This window comes from Nicotiana tabacum, chromosome 18 (assembly GCF_000715075.1).
Source record: "Nicotiana tabacum cultivar K326 chromosome 18, ASM71507v2, whole genome shotgun sequence".
Taxonomy (NCBI): domain Eukaryota; kingdom Viridiplantae; phylum Streptophyta; class Magnoliopsida; order Solanales; family Solanaceae; genus Nicotiana; species Nicotiana tabacum.
Window position 1 is genome coordinate 100,011,503 of NC_134097.1, and position 17,031 is coordinate 100,028,533.

The 17,031-nt window shown below is 41.2% G+C and overlaps 1 protein-coding gene and 1 pseudogene across 1 annotated transcript; both read left to right on the forward strand.

Moving 5' to 3' along the window:
• The first annotated feature begins 3,277 nt into the window (after positions 1–3,277).
• Positions 3,278–3,893, forward strand: LOC107812886 (large ribosomal subunit protein uL15x-like; annotated as a pseudogene).
• Positions 3,894–10,418: 6,525 nt separating this feature from the next.
• Positions 10,419–17,011, forward strand: LOC107812889 (proline-rich receptor-like protein kinase PERK8). The gene is made up of 8 exons (XM_016638066.2): positions 10,419–12,318; positions 12,436–12,846; positions 12,930–13,016; positions 13,929–13,999; positions 14,081–14,157; positions 14,259–14,406; positions 16,332–16,493; positions 16,584–17,011. Exons 1-8 carry the CDS (start codon positions 11,205–11,207, stop codon positions 16,782–16,784), a joined length of 2,271 nt encoding a protein of 756 aa, XP_016493552.1. The 5' UTR covers positions 10,419–11,204; the 3' UTR covers positions 16,785–17,011.
• Positions 17,012–17,031: the final 20 nt, after the last annotated feature.

The following is a 17,031-nucleotide window of genomic DNA, read 5'->3' on the forward strand; positions in this document are numbered from 1 at the left end:
AAAAACCAAATAGTGCTAGCGGTCCGGGTCTTAAACGGATTCAACATGGCATGTGAAACCACTAAAGGGGAGATAACCCTACCGGTAAACACTGCCGGAACAATTCAGGAGACGAGGTTCTACGTCATCGAGGGGGGGTATGAGGTATAACACTCTATTCAGAAGACCATGGATTCACAACATGAGGGCAATACCCTCGACTCTGCACCAGGCATTGAAGTTCCCCACACCAGGAGAGATCAAAATAGTTTACGGAGAACAACCGACCGCAAAAGAAATGTTCATGGCCGATGAGGTGATCCCCGTGTCCGGCCTCTGGACATCAACAGAGTCAGTTAGGAAGAAAGAAACTAAATAGCAATCACCTACACTATCCCCGACCAAATCGAAAAAGCAAAAACCAGGCGAGGATGATGATTATAGAGTTCCCAGGTCGTTCATCGCTACTGATGATTCCGATGCCACCAAGTCGACAGTTGAGGAGCTGGAGCAAGTCATATTGATCGAACACTTGCTCGATCGGAAGGTATACCTGGGCACGGGGTTAACTCACGAGCTTAGGAAAAACTCATTGAATTCCTTATAGCTAACATAAATTGTTTCACTTGGTCCCATCTTGATATGATAAGGATATCGCTAGAAATAACTACTAACAAGTTGAGCTTGGATTCAAAGTTCCACCCGGTTGACAGAAGAGGAGGACTCAATCTGAAGTCAAGCATGTATTCATCAAAGACGAGGTATCCAAACTCCTTAAAATAGGTTTCATTCAGGAAGTTAAGTACCTGGATTGGTTAGCTAACATAGTGCTAGTGCCTAAAAAGGGAAATAAATTAAGAATGTGTGTAGATTACAAAGACTTGAGCAAGGCATGCCCTAAGGACTCTTTTCCTTTGTCTAACATCGATCACATGATTGATGTGATGGCCGGCCACGAGATACTCAACTTTCTCGATGTCTATTCCGGGTACAACTAGATCCGGCCGGACCAGGCCGATCAAGAAAAAACTTCCTTCACCATTAAATATGGCACCTATTGTTATAACATAATGTCGTTCGGACTAAAAATGTTGGTGCAACTATAACTCCTAGTAAATCGGATGTTCGAAGAGAAAATAGGAAAATCAGTGGAGGTTTACATTGATGACATGTTACATAAGTCCCTGCGAGTAGAGGACCATTTGGAACATTTGTAGGAAACCTTCAACATATTGAAGAAATACAATATGAAGCTGAACCCGGAGAAATGCGCATTCAGGGTCGGGTCCGGGAAGTTCCTTAGATTCATAGCATCCAACCGGGGAATCGAGATCAATCCTGAAAAAATCACAACTATAGAAGACATCACCGTGGTGGACAATGTCAAAGCCACTCAAAGGCTAACCGGGTGCATACCCCCCGGGTTGGTTCATATCAAGGTCCTTCGATAAGAGCCATTAATTCTTCTCATTATTGAAGAAGAAGAATAACTTTTAGTGGACCCCAGAGTGCCAACTAGCTTCGGAAGAACTCAAATAGTATCTTTCGAGTCCACCTTTGCTTCATACTCCAAATGCAGATGAGCAATTGTACCTGTACTTAGCGGTATTCGAGATAGCGGCAAGTGGAGTCTTAGTCCGAGAAGAGGAAGGTACATAATTTCCTATATATTATATTAGCAGGACTCTAGGCGAGGGCGAAACAAAGTATCCTTACTTGGAGAAATTAGCGCTCGCTTTGCTAAGCGCCTACAGTAAATTAAAGCCATATTTTCAATTCCATCCTATATATGTCGTAAATACTTACCATTGAGGAACATCATGTACAAACCCGAGCTCTCGGGACGATTGGCCAATGGGCCATGGAAATTAGCAGGTACGATATCGAATATCGACCCCGAACCACCATTAGATCTCAAATTTTGATAGACTTCGTGGCCGGATATCCGAAGTCGAAAAGGAATTGTTGTTAACCTTGGGGACCTCCTCGGGAATCTGGACCCTCTATACGAGCTGTGCCTCAAACGCAAAGGGGCCCAGACTTGGTATCATGTAGAAGACGCCTACGGGTAACGTAGTTAGGCAATCTATTAGAACTGTGAAATTGAATAACAATGAGGCCAAGTATGAGGCCATGATTACAGGTCTAGAATTGGATAAAGCATGAGGGCCGAAGTGATCGAAGCTAAATGCGATTCCCTCTTTGTGATAAATCAATTCAATGGGACATTTGAAGTGAAAGAGGAACGAATCTGAAGATACTTGGATAAACTACATGTACCGCTACATAGATTCAAGGAATGGACCCTACAACCCGTGCCCCGGGATCAAAATAGCAAACCCAATGCTCTGGCTAACTTGGGGTCATCGGTTGATGATGATGAATTCAGCTCAGAATGTTCATATAACTTATGAAATCAGTAGTGGAAGAAGGCCATGCCGAGATAAACTCAACAAGTTTAACTCGTGATTGGAGAAACAAGTATATAGACTATTTGAAGACTGGGAAGTTGCCATCAGATCCCAAAGAATTGAGAGCTATACGCATGAAGGTGGCCGGGTTTAGCCTGTCCAAAGATACTCTATTCAGAAGAACGTTCGATGGCCCACTCGCCATATGCTTGGGGTCGAGAGACACCGAATATGTTTTGAGAGAAGTTCATGAGTGCACCTACGAAAACCATTCGGGGGCAGAATCGTTTGTTCGTAAGATAATCAGAACTGACTATTACTGGATTGACATGGAGAAAGATGCAAAGGACTTTATGTGAAAATGCGACGGCTGTCAGAGGCACGCACCAATGATCCACCAACCCGGGGAGTTGCTACATACGGTCCTGTCACCCTCGCCATTCATGAAATAGGAAATGAACATCGTCGGTCCCCTACCATGGGCTCCCAGTAAGGCACAATTTACACTATTTATGATTGACTATTTCTCTAAATGGGTCGAAGTTCAAGCGTTTGAGAAGGTCCAGGAAAAAGAAGCCATCGACTTCATTTGGGATCACATAATATGTCGGTTCGGTATACCGGCTGAGATAGTGTGTGATAATGGGAAGCAATTTATCGGCGGCAAGGTAAGCAAATTTTTCGAGGACTATAAGATCAAAAAGATCTTGTCAACACCCTAGTGGGAATGGACATGCGGAGTTGACGAACAAACAATCCTTTAAAACCATAAGAAAAGGTGACCGATACCAAAGGAAAATGGAAGTAAATCCTGCCCGAAGTCTTGTGGGCATACCACACGACCTCAAAATCAAGTACCGGGGCGACGATTCGCAGCCGACACAGAAATGACGACCCGATTCAAGAAGAACAGGAAGAAGCGTGGCCACGTTAGTGCCGGACACGGGCGTGTCGGTAAGCATAGGAAGCATCCAGGTGGTCGTGGTAACGCCGGAGGTATGCACCATCACCGTATCCTTTTCGATAAGTACCATCCTGGTTACTTCGGAAAGGTATGCGTTACTTCCATAAACTTCGCAACAAGTTCCATTGCCCAACAATCAACATCGACGATCTCTGGTCACTTGTTCCTCAAGAGGTGAAGGACAAGGCTAAGAGAAGCAACGACACTACTCCTTTGATTGATATTACCCAGTACGGTTACTTCAAGGTTTTGGGTAAAGGTGTTTTGCCCGAAAACCAGGCTGTGGTCGTGAAGGCTAAGCTCATGTCAAAGAATGCTGAGAAGAAGATTAAGGAGGCTGGTGGTGTCGTTGTGCTCACTGCTTAGGTTTGCTTATTCTTAGTAGTTTTTGATGTTATTCATATGGCCGGATCTCGACTAGTTTGGGATTAAGGTGTAGTAGTTACTTTCAGTTTTGTTTTTGATTATTAATGGATGTTTAAACTTGATATTACTGGGTTTTTGTCTTGAAATACATTCGGATATTGCTAAAAAAAAAAGTACCGGGGCGACCCTATTTTTGTTGGTATATGGTGCCGAAGCACTAATATCGGTCGAGATGGGATAACCGAGCCTTAGGTTTCGATATGAAACCGAAGAATCAAATGGCAAGGCCATGAGCACGAGCCTAGAACTACTGGATGAGAGGCGCGAGACCACTCTAGTCTGGCTGGCCGCCTAAAAGCAACGGATAGAAAGATACTACAACTGAAGAGCCAACCTCCGACACTTCAACATTGGGGACTTGGCGTTAAGAAGAGTAACACAGAACATCCGGAACCCGAACGAAGGGAATCTAGGACCGAATTGGGAAGGTCCATATCGAGTCATCGGGATTACCTGTAAAGGATCGTATAAACTCGAAGCAGGAAACGACGCACAACTACTAAACAACTGGAATGCGACTCACTTAAAACCATACTACTGCTAAGGTACAACCTCATTCAGTTTCATTATTTTTTATATTACGAATTGGGCTAACACTTGTAGGCAACGACCAAAGGAGAATGTAGCCGTTAGGTCTGAAAGCACGCGTTGTACTCTTTTCCCCTTGAACCAATTTTATCCCAAATGGGTTTTCCGGCAAGGTTTTTAATGAGGCAACAGTAAATAGTGCTAACTTAGAATCAAAGACCGGTTTTAAATTGGAGCCAATGGTCACACCAACAGTATCCGAGCCCTCTCAAAGATCAACCTCGAATACTAGGGGCCTTCACCATCGGGTCAAGATTTTTTAGCAAGGAAGGAAAAAGTATGAGATAATACTGCGTATGTTGTTGTTGTTGTTGTTGAAGGAAACTTTGTGCTTGAATAGTCTAGGCTCGGTGGAAAGTATTTATTATAAGGGCCAAACGGTCAAATGAATCATGCATGCACAGACCACCTCAGCCATAATACGAACTCTTACACGCTTACAATCTTGTACGTTACACACAGAAATGTACAAAAGCTTCTACTTTTCTAACAAACATTTTTTTCTTCTTAAAAGTATCGAGCCCAAAGGCTATTTCTACCCGGGAACTATCGAGCCCAAGGGACACCCCTATCCGAGCCCAAAGGGCTACCCCCACTCGGGGACTGCCGTCCGAGATAAGTTCGGCAGCTTGCGTTATCGAAACCTGGAGGCACAAAACCTATTAGGCAGTGCCCAAAACTAAAAGGTTGCGGCTACCCTAAAAATGGTTCGGAAACGTCCAAAGCCCATAATCAAAACATAAGGCCATCAACAAAATTCCAAACATGTTCAAAGGTTACCCTCGACAAAGATATAGTCTAAAAACATTTAAACAAGCATCTCGAGGAAATATTTCGGTCACTCCAAGCTTCGATAAGTTCGAGCAATAGATGCATCGAGGACAAGTTTTGTTCGGACCCCTGAAAAATGACTCATTACTGCATTTCATTCTGTGCTAAGGCATTCAAAATGTTTGCAATTATAAAAAGATACTGAAGATAATAGACTCGAAAATTGCCGAAAGAAAAGAAAAACTTTATACATTCCGGAATATCTTTACAAAGGCCAATGAAAACGGCCTCAACAAAACAAATGCACAAGATACAAAAAAAAACAAAAAATCCTAAGGCATCTCCACCTAGTCTTCATCGGAACCCGACTTGTCACCAAAACCGTCGAGGCCTTCGGATTCTTTAGAGCCCTCAGATCCTTCTTCATCTCCGGGTTCGACTAGCCTCTTGGCCTCGACCTCAAGTATTTTTTCCTCTTCGATCTCAGCGGATAGGTCGAAACCTCGGGCATGTATTTCCTCCAGGGTCTCCCTTCGGGAAAGCTGCTTTACATACTCAGCGGTAGTCTTCAGGTAGGCCTCGGCTGCTTCAATATCCGCCTTGTACCGGGTCACCATCTCGTCAGCATCAGCCGAGGTTACTTCCAACTTGGACCTCGTTATTTCAAGCTCCTTGACGAGGACATCCCGTTCATCAATGGCCGAGCCTAGTTGAGCTTGGAGGTCCTCATTTTGTGGAGCCCGTACATTAGCCTTCTCCTTTGCCACTAGAAGCTTAACTTCCATCGAAGATAGCTTGGCCTGGGCAATCTCCTTCTCCGAGGCCATCAGGTCCATCTTGTTTTTCCACCTGTTGGCCATCACTTGGATCTCATCCATCTCTTTATAGAGTCGATCTGGTCGATCTTCTACTAGACTTGCGAAGTCGACCGGACCTTCATTTCTAACTTCAAAAACTTTTACCTTTTCCACCAAGTCTGCATGCTCCTTCTAAGCCATATCCAGCTCGGCCTGGAGGTTCTTGGCGACCCCCTCCTGATGTTTGCTAAGAAGATTGTACATGTCTCTTTTTTGGGCAGCCTCCTTGATATCGAGCTCGAGTTGAGTGACTTCAACTCGATATTGGAGGAAACTCTCGTGGTGGAGTACCGAGGCCTGCGAAAAGGCAAAGAAAATGTGAGGAATGTCAAACACAGATAACTATGGATACATAGAAGGGAACGATGTCTTAACCGGTTCAACGCCTACTGCACCTCATTTAAAAGGCATGACACGTTCACCACATTCATTTTCGCCTAGTCCTCCTTGGTCACCAAGCATCGGAGGTAGCTATCTACCTCTATAGGAGCGAACAAAACTCGGGCATCCTATGGAACGGTCAGTACAATCAACCTCTTGCGGCCAGGGTCCATGCTCGGAGCGGTGAACTGATTGATTAATTTCGGGCTCAAGCTTGGCCTGCCAGCCTCTGAGAAAGTATCTTTCTTCCAGGTTACCCAGACCGGAGAAGTCTTCCAAAGCTGACGAATCCACTCCAACCAAAAAGGAGTGAATGGGATCTTCTGCACCCTGGCCCCTTTGTTGGATTCTCCTTCCTCGCTTGGGCCTCCTCGAGTATAGATTCGGTGTAGGAGGGCGTCCCTGAGATCTCAATTATGCCGGATGCTTCCTTTGGTGCAGAACCGGCATCCTGGGAAGTTTCATCTCGGGTTTTCACGTCAACTTTTTGAGTTAGAGGGGGTCAAACTCTCGAGTCTCCCCCTCGGATGCACGCCAATCCCTGGGATAGGTTGTCCCATGGGTTACGAAAATAGATTCATCCTCCGGCTCGTCCCTAAGCTGGAGGAGGGAGTCAGAGGCTGGAACCCAGGAACTGAAGCCCCTCCTAGGCTTGCGGAGCACCCGCTTCTTCAGTTTCTTTGCCTTGGAGCTCGGGGAGCCTGAGGGTTTTCTTTTCCTTTTCTTTTTTTCCTTCATGGCAGAAATGGAGGGATCAACCGAGGGGGCACATCTTCATCCCCTTCCAAAGGCCTAAGTTCGATGGTCTTAGGTAAACCTACAATAACAAAGAAGGTAGATGAGTTAGTATAATAAAAGGTGAAGACATAGTGTTGACTACTAGAAAAGAGGCCTTACTATGAGAACGGGCCTCCCATCGGCCCTTCGAGAGAATGCGCCATGTGCGCTCGAAGTAGGACATCTGAGTGTAGATGCCCTCGATCCACTCTTTTAACTGGGGGACTGCATTCGGAACCCACACGATAGATACACAACCACAAACATGGATGAGAAGATAGAAATGAAAGAAGAAGAAATTTTGATGTTGAAAGAAAGAGTTGTACTTACGAGATGCATTCCATTTCTTAGGGAATATCATGTATTCCGGAGGGATCAAATCCTCGATCTTCACTCGGACAAAACGTCCTACCAACCCTGGTCTCGGTCTTCATCGATACGGGAGAAGGGGGCCTTGTTGGCCCAGCATGTGAGCTTGATCAGTCCCTCTCGGAACATCCGGGGACTGTATAATTGAAGCAGGTGGTCGAACGTGAACCGACGAGATTCGAACTTGTTCACGAAGTAACGAATGAGGGTGACGATCCTCCACAATGATGGGTGGATTTCCCAAGGCACACCTCGTACCTCTTGCAAAATCTAGAATGATTGGATCCATCGGGCCCAACATGAAGGGATAAGTGTAACACTTAGGTACCCTTCCACATGGGTAGTAACGCTATCCTCGAGCCCGGGGACTACTGCGTCCTTGCCTTCCCAATCACAGTCCTTACGAACTATGGAAAGAACGTCCTCGATCATAGAACATATGAATCTCGAGACTCCTTTGCCCCCGTCCTATTTGCGCAAATGTTTCTCGATATTAAAATCATCTACAATCGAGCAGCCTTGGGAGATGAACGCCGACAAGGGAGGCTCGGTGGCCGGTTCATTTGAAGCCACAATGGGGAAGCCGTTTCGAGGGCAACCACCTGAGGGTTAACCACTTCAGTACCAACAACCGGTTCAAAAGATGAAGAGGCAAGTTGATGAGGAACGGTTTTTGATGTTTTGGCCATTGCCATTTGGGGGAGTGTTTGAAAATTTGAGAAATGAACACAAAGTTTTAGAAAAACGAGTTTTAAAGATAAAGAAGAAAGTATGAAAATTTGAAGGAAATCTGGAGATTGAAGAACAAGGATGAAGATATGAAGAAGGTTTTGATAATGGCTAGAAAGCTCGAAGATAGTGGTTTGGTCGGAAAGTAGAAAAAGGACAAAGAAATGAGGCTTTTATAGGGAAACAACCGACGCTTCACATTCGAAGGCAACCTGCCGGTGAGCGACACGTGTCCGAAGTCAGAACGACGCGATTGATAAACATTTTGGCTCCCCCATCGTAGCGTACGAAGGAAGGAACCAGAGTCATCTGTCGTTTCCCATCATTTCGGCAAACATACTCTTTCTGAAACGAGGGGACTATCTATATACAGATAGAACCGAGCCCATTGCATGACTCGACTTCCTGGCGAGTCAAACGAAGAAGGAACATGGCCATAATGGATCAGAGTCAGAGCAGGGAGCCCCTCGTATCGGGGCTCGGGCAAAACTCCTCCCCTCGGGGATATCGGGGTCATATCCTCTGGTTCCAATTCGAGAATTAAGGCTTCAGAGAACATTACCAAACAGCTACATACGACTAACAAATGGCCGTGATGTCCGTGCCCAATCGAATATCACGACATGAATCTCGGCTCGTATCGGCAGAAAATCAGTGATTAGCGTAACAGAAGATTTTTATCTTTCTTAGAATTGTATTTAGGGTAAAACTCCCCTACTATATAAAGGGGAAAGATTATTATTCATGCGACACATTGTAACACGCATATCAAGGCAACATACTCTCATTCCTTCTGTTATTCAAAGTTCTTACTTTCGTTTATCAATTCTCCATTCATTAGCGTGACTTCGGGATTGGAGGCAAGCACTTCGTTAAGCCGTTATTGAGTCCGGGATCACTCTCCTTATTGATTTGGCAATTTATTACGTTTTTTATTTGCTTAATCTGACGTCATTTATCATTTATATTGAATTAATCCGCATATTCTTAAAACCATATATAAATTCAATTGTTATCCGTTTTTGAGGGTAAACATCAACCTAACAATTTTTTGGACAAAATCTAAATACAAATGTTAAATAACTAAAATTTTAATAAATAAAAGATTTTGAATTCATATATTCAAAACTATGCGGATTGAGAGTAAGAACTAAAGTCTAAACCATTAATTTAATTGTATGTTTGACCAAGCTTCTAAAATTAGTTTATTTTGAAAAGTATTTTTTTTCAAAAATATTTTTCACAAATTACTTTTAGTGAGAAGTAGTTTATGTGTGACTAATCAATTTGAAAATCACTTTTGAGCCGCACGTGATTGTAACATATACTCTTTTATGACTAAACTAGTTAAACAAGGGTGACTTTCAAATGACAGCCTGTGTGTAGCTAACAAGAAAACAAGATTGAAGTAGAAAATAGCTTTTTGAAGGCTAAGTACATAGGATCCCATTTAAATACTCCATTTATCTTGATTAAAATTTTCATTTAATTAAGTAGAAAAATCAAGTTAATTTGTCTCAACAACTAATAGGGTTGAAGAAATAACAACTGATTAGCAGATAATTGTAGTAGGACCTTGTCAATTAGAGTAATAATACTAAATGTTAGCAGTACAAATAAGGGATTTTGACCTATCAAACAAATTATTATTTGTTTAACTAAGATGATGTATTATTAATTTATAAACAACAACCAAATTAAATAGAGGCACCAAATCAAAGCCAAATAATAGCAGAATCCTCTAGGTTTTGGCAGCGTACGTGAGTGAAACTCTATTGATCATTACTTTTTGTAAAATTTCCGAGGAAACTCACTGTCACTATTCTTCGGGTATTCACTAGTGCAATAGCTTATAAATCATACGGCAAAAATTAAATTGCTCTAGGTAAGCTAGGCGCACGAGCTCTGATTGAGGAGACACCTTTTTGTTTTCTCTGTTTTTAAATGAGAAATGAATAACTACTATTAACAGAACAGGAAGCTAAAAGAAATTGAGAATTAAGTGGAGTTAATAAAATTCTTCAATATAATATTTGTTTAAAATATCTTTACTTACCCTTGATGAGGATAGAGTCGAATTTACTCCAAACAGCAAATAATGTGCGCTGCACAACCTTTGGACGAATCTATGCACTGATTTTGACGTTGTGAGAAAGCACTTACTTCAGTTTTCAAAATCCAATGACTCCACAATATTGGAAAAACACACATGTTCCCTTCTTACATTTCACACTTCCTATATATGTAAATAGATACTCATACATCCGTAAAAATTCTCTATTGTTTATTGGGGTCGTTTTCAGTGTTGTGGATAGTGCACTGGTAGGATTTCAGACACCCCCATTTTCTTCGACTGTGTAACTTCAAGATTGGCTGAAATTCTCATGCTTTTTATCATTGCAGTGCCATGATAAAAGTTCTTATTGTCTTTACAGTTGGATTCACTTCTATGGTCCTATGTCAAAGTGGTGTTTTGGTTTAAAAGCACAAATTCTATATTATCCACAAGGAAATCGAGCATTTTGTGACTTTTGGTACCTGGGGTTTCTGATAATTGTTTTTGGTGATTTGGGTAATTTTTTTCTTTTTTTGCCATTTGGTTATGTGTTTCAGAAAGTGTTAGAAATTTGCAGCTGAGTTCTAAACCAAACTCTTGAGTAAAGTGGGAACACATATTTTAGAGTGAAAGATTCAATCTTGTTTTTGGTTTCGAAATCTTTGGTGTTTAGTTTGGAGAGTGGACTGCAATTGCTATATGTATTTGTGGAGGTGAATTGTTGTGGATACAAAATTGTAGAAGCAATTTAGTGCATATTAGGGGAATCTTGATTTGAGAAATCATTTAGAGCAAGTAGTAGAGTTCTTGGACTGCTGATACATCATTGATGTATGCAGATTTTGATAATTATATAGTAAATGGTGTGAATTTATTTAGCTTTTGGTGGTGGTGAGATGTCAATTGTTTCACCTCCTCCAACTCCAAGTTCTACATCATTTGCAGCTCCACCAACTGCCTTTAGTTCATCATCTCAGCTTTCTTCTCCAGCACCTACATTTCAGCCCAATAATAACTCATCATCTATTGCATCTCCTCCCCCTAGCAGTTTACCCCCACAATCTGCTCCTCCAATAAATGCAACATCTCCACCTATAGCACCAGCACCACTGCCTCAATCACCTCCTCCAACAAATATAACATTGCCTCCTCCTGCCTCATCTCCACCTCCACTCACTTCACCAACACCTCCTGTAGAATCTGCTCCTCCAATTAGTCCTCCACCTCTTCCTTCGTCGCCTCCATCTACACCTTCCGGTCCACCTCCAACTTCTAGTCCGCCGCCTAGTTCATCTCCACCTCCATCATCCAGCAAACCAAGTAGTCCACCACTACCTCAACCCGAACCAACTAGTCCTGCAAGTTCACCTCCATCATCATCGGCGCGTCCCCCTGCATTGTCACCTCCTCATTCATCAAGACTTCCCCCTGCATTGTCACCTCCAGCACCTGTGCAAAATCCAAAAACTCCTCCAGCACCACGATCACCGGGAAATCCATCTCCTGAACCTCCAAAAAGCTCATCACATTCACCACCTTCATCCAAGACGCCTGCCAAATCACCTCCATCTAAACCACCACAAAGTAGTCCAGATTCCCCAGCCTTAGTCCCTCCAAAAAATTCATCCCCTTCACCAGCTTCTTTACCTCCTAGTAACTCAGCATCCTCTAGTTCCCCACCTACAGACTCATCATTACCTACACCTATAGCACAATTATCACCACCTCAAACATCCAATGGTGCACAACCTTCTTTTACCCCTCCTTCACCATCATTTCCTTCAGGTGACGCTACTGCGTCCAGAAACAATTCGACAGATAGATCAAATGCTACAGGAGATGGAGGAATTGGCACTGGAGGATCAGTTGCTATTGGTATCATACTTGTGCTTCTGTTGCTTGGTATTATTGGAGCTGCGGGATGGTGCATTTGGAAGCGAAAGAAAAAGGATTCAGGCCTGAATGGTGGTTATATATTGCCAACAACTCTCGTCTCCTCTCCAAAATCAGGTAACATTTGGGTATCATTAATCTGAGATGTTTTAGATGTTGCGAACACCATCAATGCAATAATTGTCATTCAGATCTTTCACATGAAATTTGAGTAGATGTGCAAATTCCCTTCAGGTTCTGCCTCGTTAAAGGTTCGAGAATCGACACCTGTGATTGGAAATGGAGCTGGCTCTAATATTGTCAACTCTCCAGGAAATGGTGGTGGAGTAGGCCATTCAAAACCATGGTTTACTTATCAAGAACTACTTGAGGCTACAAATGAATTTTCTGAGCAGAATCTGTTGGGTGAGGGTGGATTTGGTTCTGTGTACAAGGGATGCCTAGTAGATGGGAGAGATGTAGCAGTAAAGAAGCTTAATATTGGTGGGAGCCAGGGGGAGCGTGAGTTCAGAGCTGAAGTTGAAATCATTAGTCGGATACATCATCGACACTTGGTTTCACTTGTAGGTTATTGCATTTATGAGAGTGGAAGGCTCCTTGTTTATGACTATGTCCCCAACGACACCCTATACTTCCATCTTCATGGTAAATATGGATATTTTTTGATTTCAACATTCCTTTTTGGCAGTAGGTCACTAAAACTAGCTCTTAATACTTGTAAATCACAGGGCAAGGAAGACCTGTTATGGATTGGCCAGCACGTGTTAAGATTGCTGTTGGTGCAGCCCGTGGAATAGCTTATCTGCATGAAGATTGTAATTACTGTTCTCTTCCTTACCTTATGAGTTATCCTTGTTTCTTTACTTCATTTCTTCTCAGTGCGAACAAGATAAAAGTGAACCTCCCCCTCTCCCCTGCAAAAGAAAAGGCAAAGAGAAATAACAAGTTAAAGACTGAATAACATTCTTGGTTGCTCCTTCAGATTCTGTTCCTATTCATCATAACTTATGACGGTCTAATGATACCTAACTCCTATTATCACCTGAATTTGTGTTGTTCTGTCTATATGCTCTCTTTTGGACCAAGAAATCAGATGCTTTAGTCGAGAAAATCTTAGTTACTAGCAAGCATAAGGTCTCCTTGAAAACACTGGTTATATCTTTCGGTCGAAAGTGATAACATCAGGATTTCCAGTATTACTGTAGTGGTGCATGTTTCTCTTTTGGAATGGCCAATTCACTCCTTACCAAGCAGCTGAACTAAATTTAAGGCCTCACCAATCTATGTTGAGAAATTACTAAAATATTTTAACAATCTTGAGCAACATGAATGCAAATGCAAGCAATGCCATTCTTCCTCCTTATGACTAAGTTGGACTGTCAGTCACTAATGAATCCTATCTTATACATTTATATGAAGATATATATTGAACATATTTGTGAAAGTTGATGGTGTGATATGTGTTTACATATTCCCTTTGTTCTTGTTTCTTGACCTGCTGTTGTCCTTTAGCTAGCTGAGTATTGCTGAAAGATGACATGAATACTAACAAAATTGTAGTCTTTTAGGGAATCCTATTCTTTATCACTATAACATGAAATTTCTCAAAGTTCAGTCTTTGAGGCGAAATTATTCTTTTCACTCTTTTAAGTATAGATTTCTCATATGATATTAAATTCTTGTTTCTTTTTTTCTGATTTAATCATTTCTTTTGGTGTTGTTGGCAGGCTGTCCTCGTATCATCCACAGAGATATCAAGTCGTCTAACATTCTTTTGGATATTAATTTTGAGGCTCGGGTATGTGTAATTCCTCAAACTCCTTTGTTTTACATTGTTTTTCTTGCAGGCTGCCGTTTACATTTAATTCACTTTGCATAGGTTTCTGATTTTGGATTAGCTAAATTAGCTCAGGATGCAAAAAGTCACGTTACAACGCGTGTTATGGGTACATTTGGGTAGGTTTCTCTTCCATCATTGACATCAAATACAGCATAAGAAAATGTACTGCTATCTTTTAATTGCCCATGTTTACTCTAACGTCTTGGTTTGGACTTAGATACATGGCGCCTGAATATGCATCCAGTGGAAAGCTGACTGAAAAATCCGATGTATATTCATTTGGAGTTGTACTTCTGGAGCTAATTACTGGACGGAAGCCTGTGGATACATCTCAGCCTTCGGGGGAGGAAAGTCTAGTTGAGTGGGTATGTTTGTCGCTGACCTATCTCTCTTTTCCTCTAAGTCCATAGTTTCGTTGGATCTCTTTCATTAGCATTTCTACACCTTTTATGAGAAATTGAATCAGAATTTTTGTAGTTCCTCCTGACATTTTCCTCACTGCAAGGATTTGGTAGCTGATGTTTGGAAGAAAAACCATAATTACTCTACAGCAGCCTCTAATTGCAGCTCTAGGAAAGTTCCATTTCTTTGGTTCGACTCCAATGTCCTGAGTATGAGATTGATTGTCTACAAATTCAAAATTGAGACCAATATATGAAGGATTAGTATAATTGATTAGTAAGGTCTAAATCAGTGAATTTTCGTCTCTAAGGTCAAAAGTTAAAGCAGGTAACAAATGCAAATACCTGAAGTTCTGGACTGCTCTAATATCCCCTTTTGAGTTAGGGGATAGCAAGAAAATGTGGAAGATTGGTTGAGAACTTCATTTTGATTCGTCTGTAGCTATATGACACAGTGGGAGAGAGATTATTTGCTTAGTTGTTTGAGCACTAGTAAGACTTGGCAGATAGGTGCTTACATGTTTTAAAAAAAATTCCGTAACTTTTTAAGGATTTGTTCGACTCCAAATACATAATTGTTGTACACTCTTCGATTTTATGTCTTCAATATCAAGCTTATCCCGTCTTATTCCACATCACTATTAATCTGTTCTAAATCCTTTTGATTTAGGTATTGTTTTGAAATGCTTTGAATTGATATGTTTCAGTCTTGTATCATCAACCTTTTAACTGGGCATAGGGGTTTAAATGTTATGTCTTAGTTCAGGGTTATGTTAAATCAGCATATTCATTGACTTCAGCTTCTTTAATTGTACTAACTTAGCTCTATTTTGGTTGCGCATCTGTAGAATAAAGGAGATATGACATAACTGCTGCTAAATATGTTCATTAAATTATTTTTAATCAACTATATGCTGATGATGTTTAAGAACTGTGATTTGTATAGCTCTTGGACATGATAAGTATGATGACTGACCAAAGCATGTCTTTATCTTGAAAATAATATGACATTTGACAAGCATGTTGTGAATTAATCTAATAATTGAAAATTTATGAGTGATAACAGTTATTTCATTGCTATATATTATGGGCACTTGCCTATGGCCAATGGCACCAAAAGAGCATGTAAAGTCCTGTTATAGAAGAAGTCCTAATAATATACTTTCTATCTACTAGAGCAACCAAATACATATACTAATACTAGTTTACATAGTATGTGAAGAGTAATTTTCAAGACTCAAGAGAGTATGAGCTAGGCTCATGAAGTTTCTGAGCTTTAAATATTACGACTTCAAGATGAACACTTTGTAGCTCATATCCTGGGATACATGATCTAGTAAAGCTTCAAGTTTCTATTATTTTGTTCGTTACTCGCAATAGACCTAAGTTTAACTTATCTTCTAGGGTCTTTCAGCTATTCTTATATTCGGAGGAATTGCAATGTTGCTTTCTTTTGTCTTATAGAATTAGAAGAGATATATTTAAAAACTCTCTTCTCTGATGCCCTTGAGTCTCTTCTCGCCATGGAGGATTCTGTCTTCGTTTCTTATACAGTGACACAATCATACAATGGTCTGATTTTGTTTCAGATGGTACTGAGAATTATTTATCATTTGTCAGTCCTGTAACATCACTAATTTTGTGCCTGAAACATTGCAGTCTGATTTCTTTTTCAACAATCAAACAACTCCAACAATTGTCTGCTTAAATATTGTTGTAACTTTCTCACGTTACCAAAACCATAAATCTTCAGACAAGTCTAAACTTGAAATTCAACTATTATTTAAGAAAACAAAAAGCCAATAGCAGTAGCAACCGAATACTTATAACTCCTCATTTTGTTGAGCAGGAGACTTCCACTAACTGTGCTTTTATTTGATCACTTTCAGGCTCGACCTTTGCTTAGTAATGCGCTTGAGAAAGAGGAATTTGATCAGTTGGCAGATCCTCGCCTTGAGAAGAACTATGTTGACAATGAGATGTTTCGGATGATTGAGGCCGCTGCAGCTTGTGTGCGTCACTCAGCTGCAAAGAGACCAGGGATGGGACAGGTAACTTCTTTTACTTTACTGGAAACCAACGCACAAACAACCATAAGTCTATTTTTTTTTTTTAATTCGATCATGCTTATGGTTTTGCAGATCATGAGAGCTTTTGATAGTATGCTTATGTCTGATCTGACAAATGGGATGAAGGTTGGTGAAAGTGCAATATATAACTCTGCAGAGCAATCTGCGCAAATAAGATTGTTTCGGAGGATGGCATTTGCTAGTCAAGATTTTAATTCAGATTTTTCCAGTCAAGGCAACCATTACAGTAAAGAGTTAGCTGATCATTATTAGAGGATATACTACAGAACAAAATGGCCTGCTGAAGCAAGTAGATGATGAATCTGTTAATACATCAAAGGCAGCTCAGCTGAGGTCTTGATTAAGTTTTGTAAGTAGGTTCCTTTTACCGCTGGCATACATGTAGTCTGCAATTTTTTCTGTAACTAACAGGAAACTTTTATTGTCGTCTCCAACCATTTTTTGAAACTATTATTCTTTCAAGAGTGAGTTTATTTCCTCTCTTGTCCAAAACGGTCCC

Bases quoted from the DNA above. Each gene is read 5' to 3' on its own strand.
- LOC107812889 (XM_016638066.2), top strand. From the start codon at position 11,205: ATGTCAATTGTTTCACCTCCTCCAACTCCAAGTTCTACATCATTTGCA. The intron at 12,319-12,435 runs GTAACATTTGGG...AATTCCCTTCAG, and splicing joins CGTCTCCTCTCCAAAATCAG to GTTCTGCCTCGTTAAAGGTT. The intron at 14,158-14,258 runs GTAGGTTTCTCT...GTTTGGACTTAG, and splicing joins CGTGTTATGGGTACATTTGG to ATACATGGCGCCTGAATATG.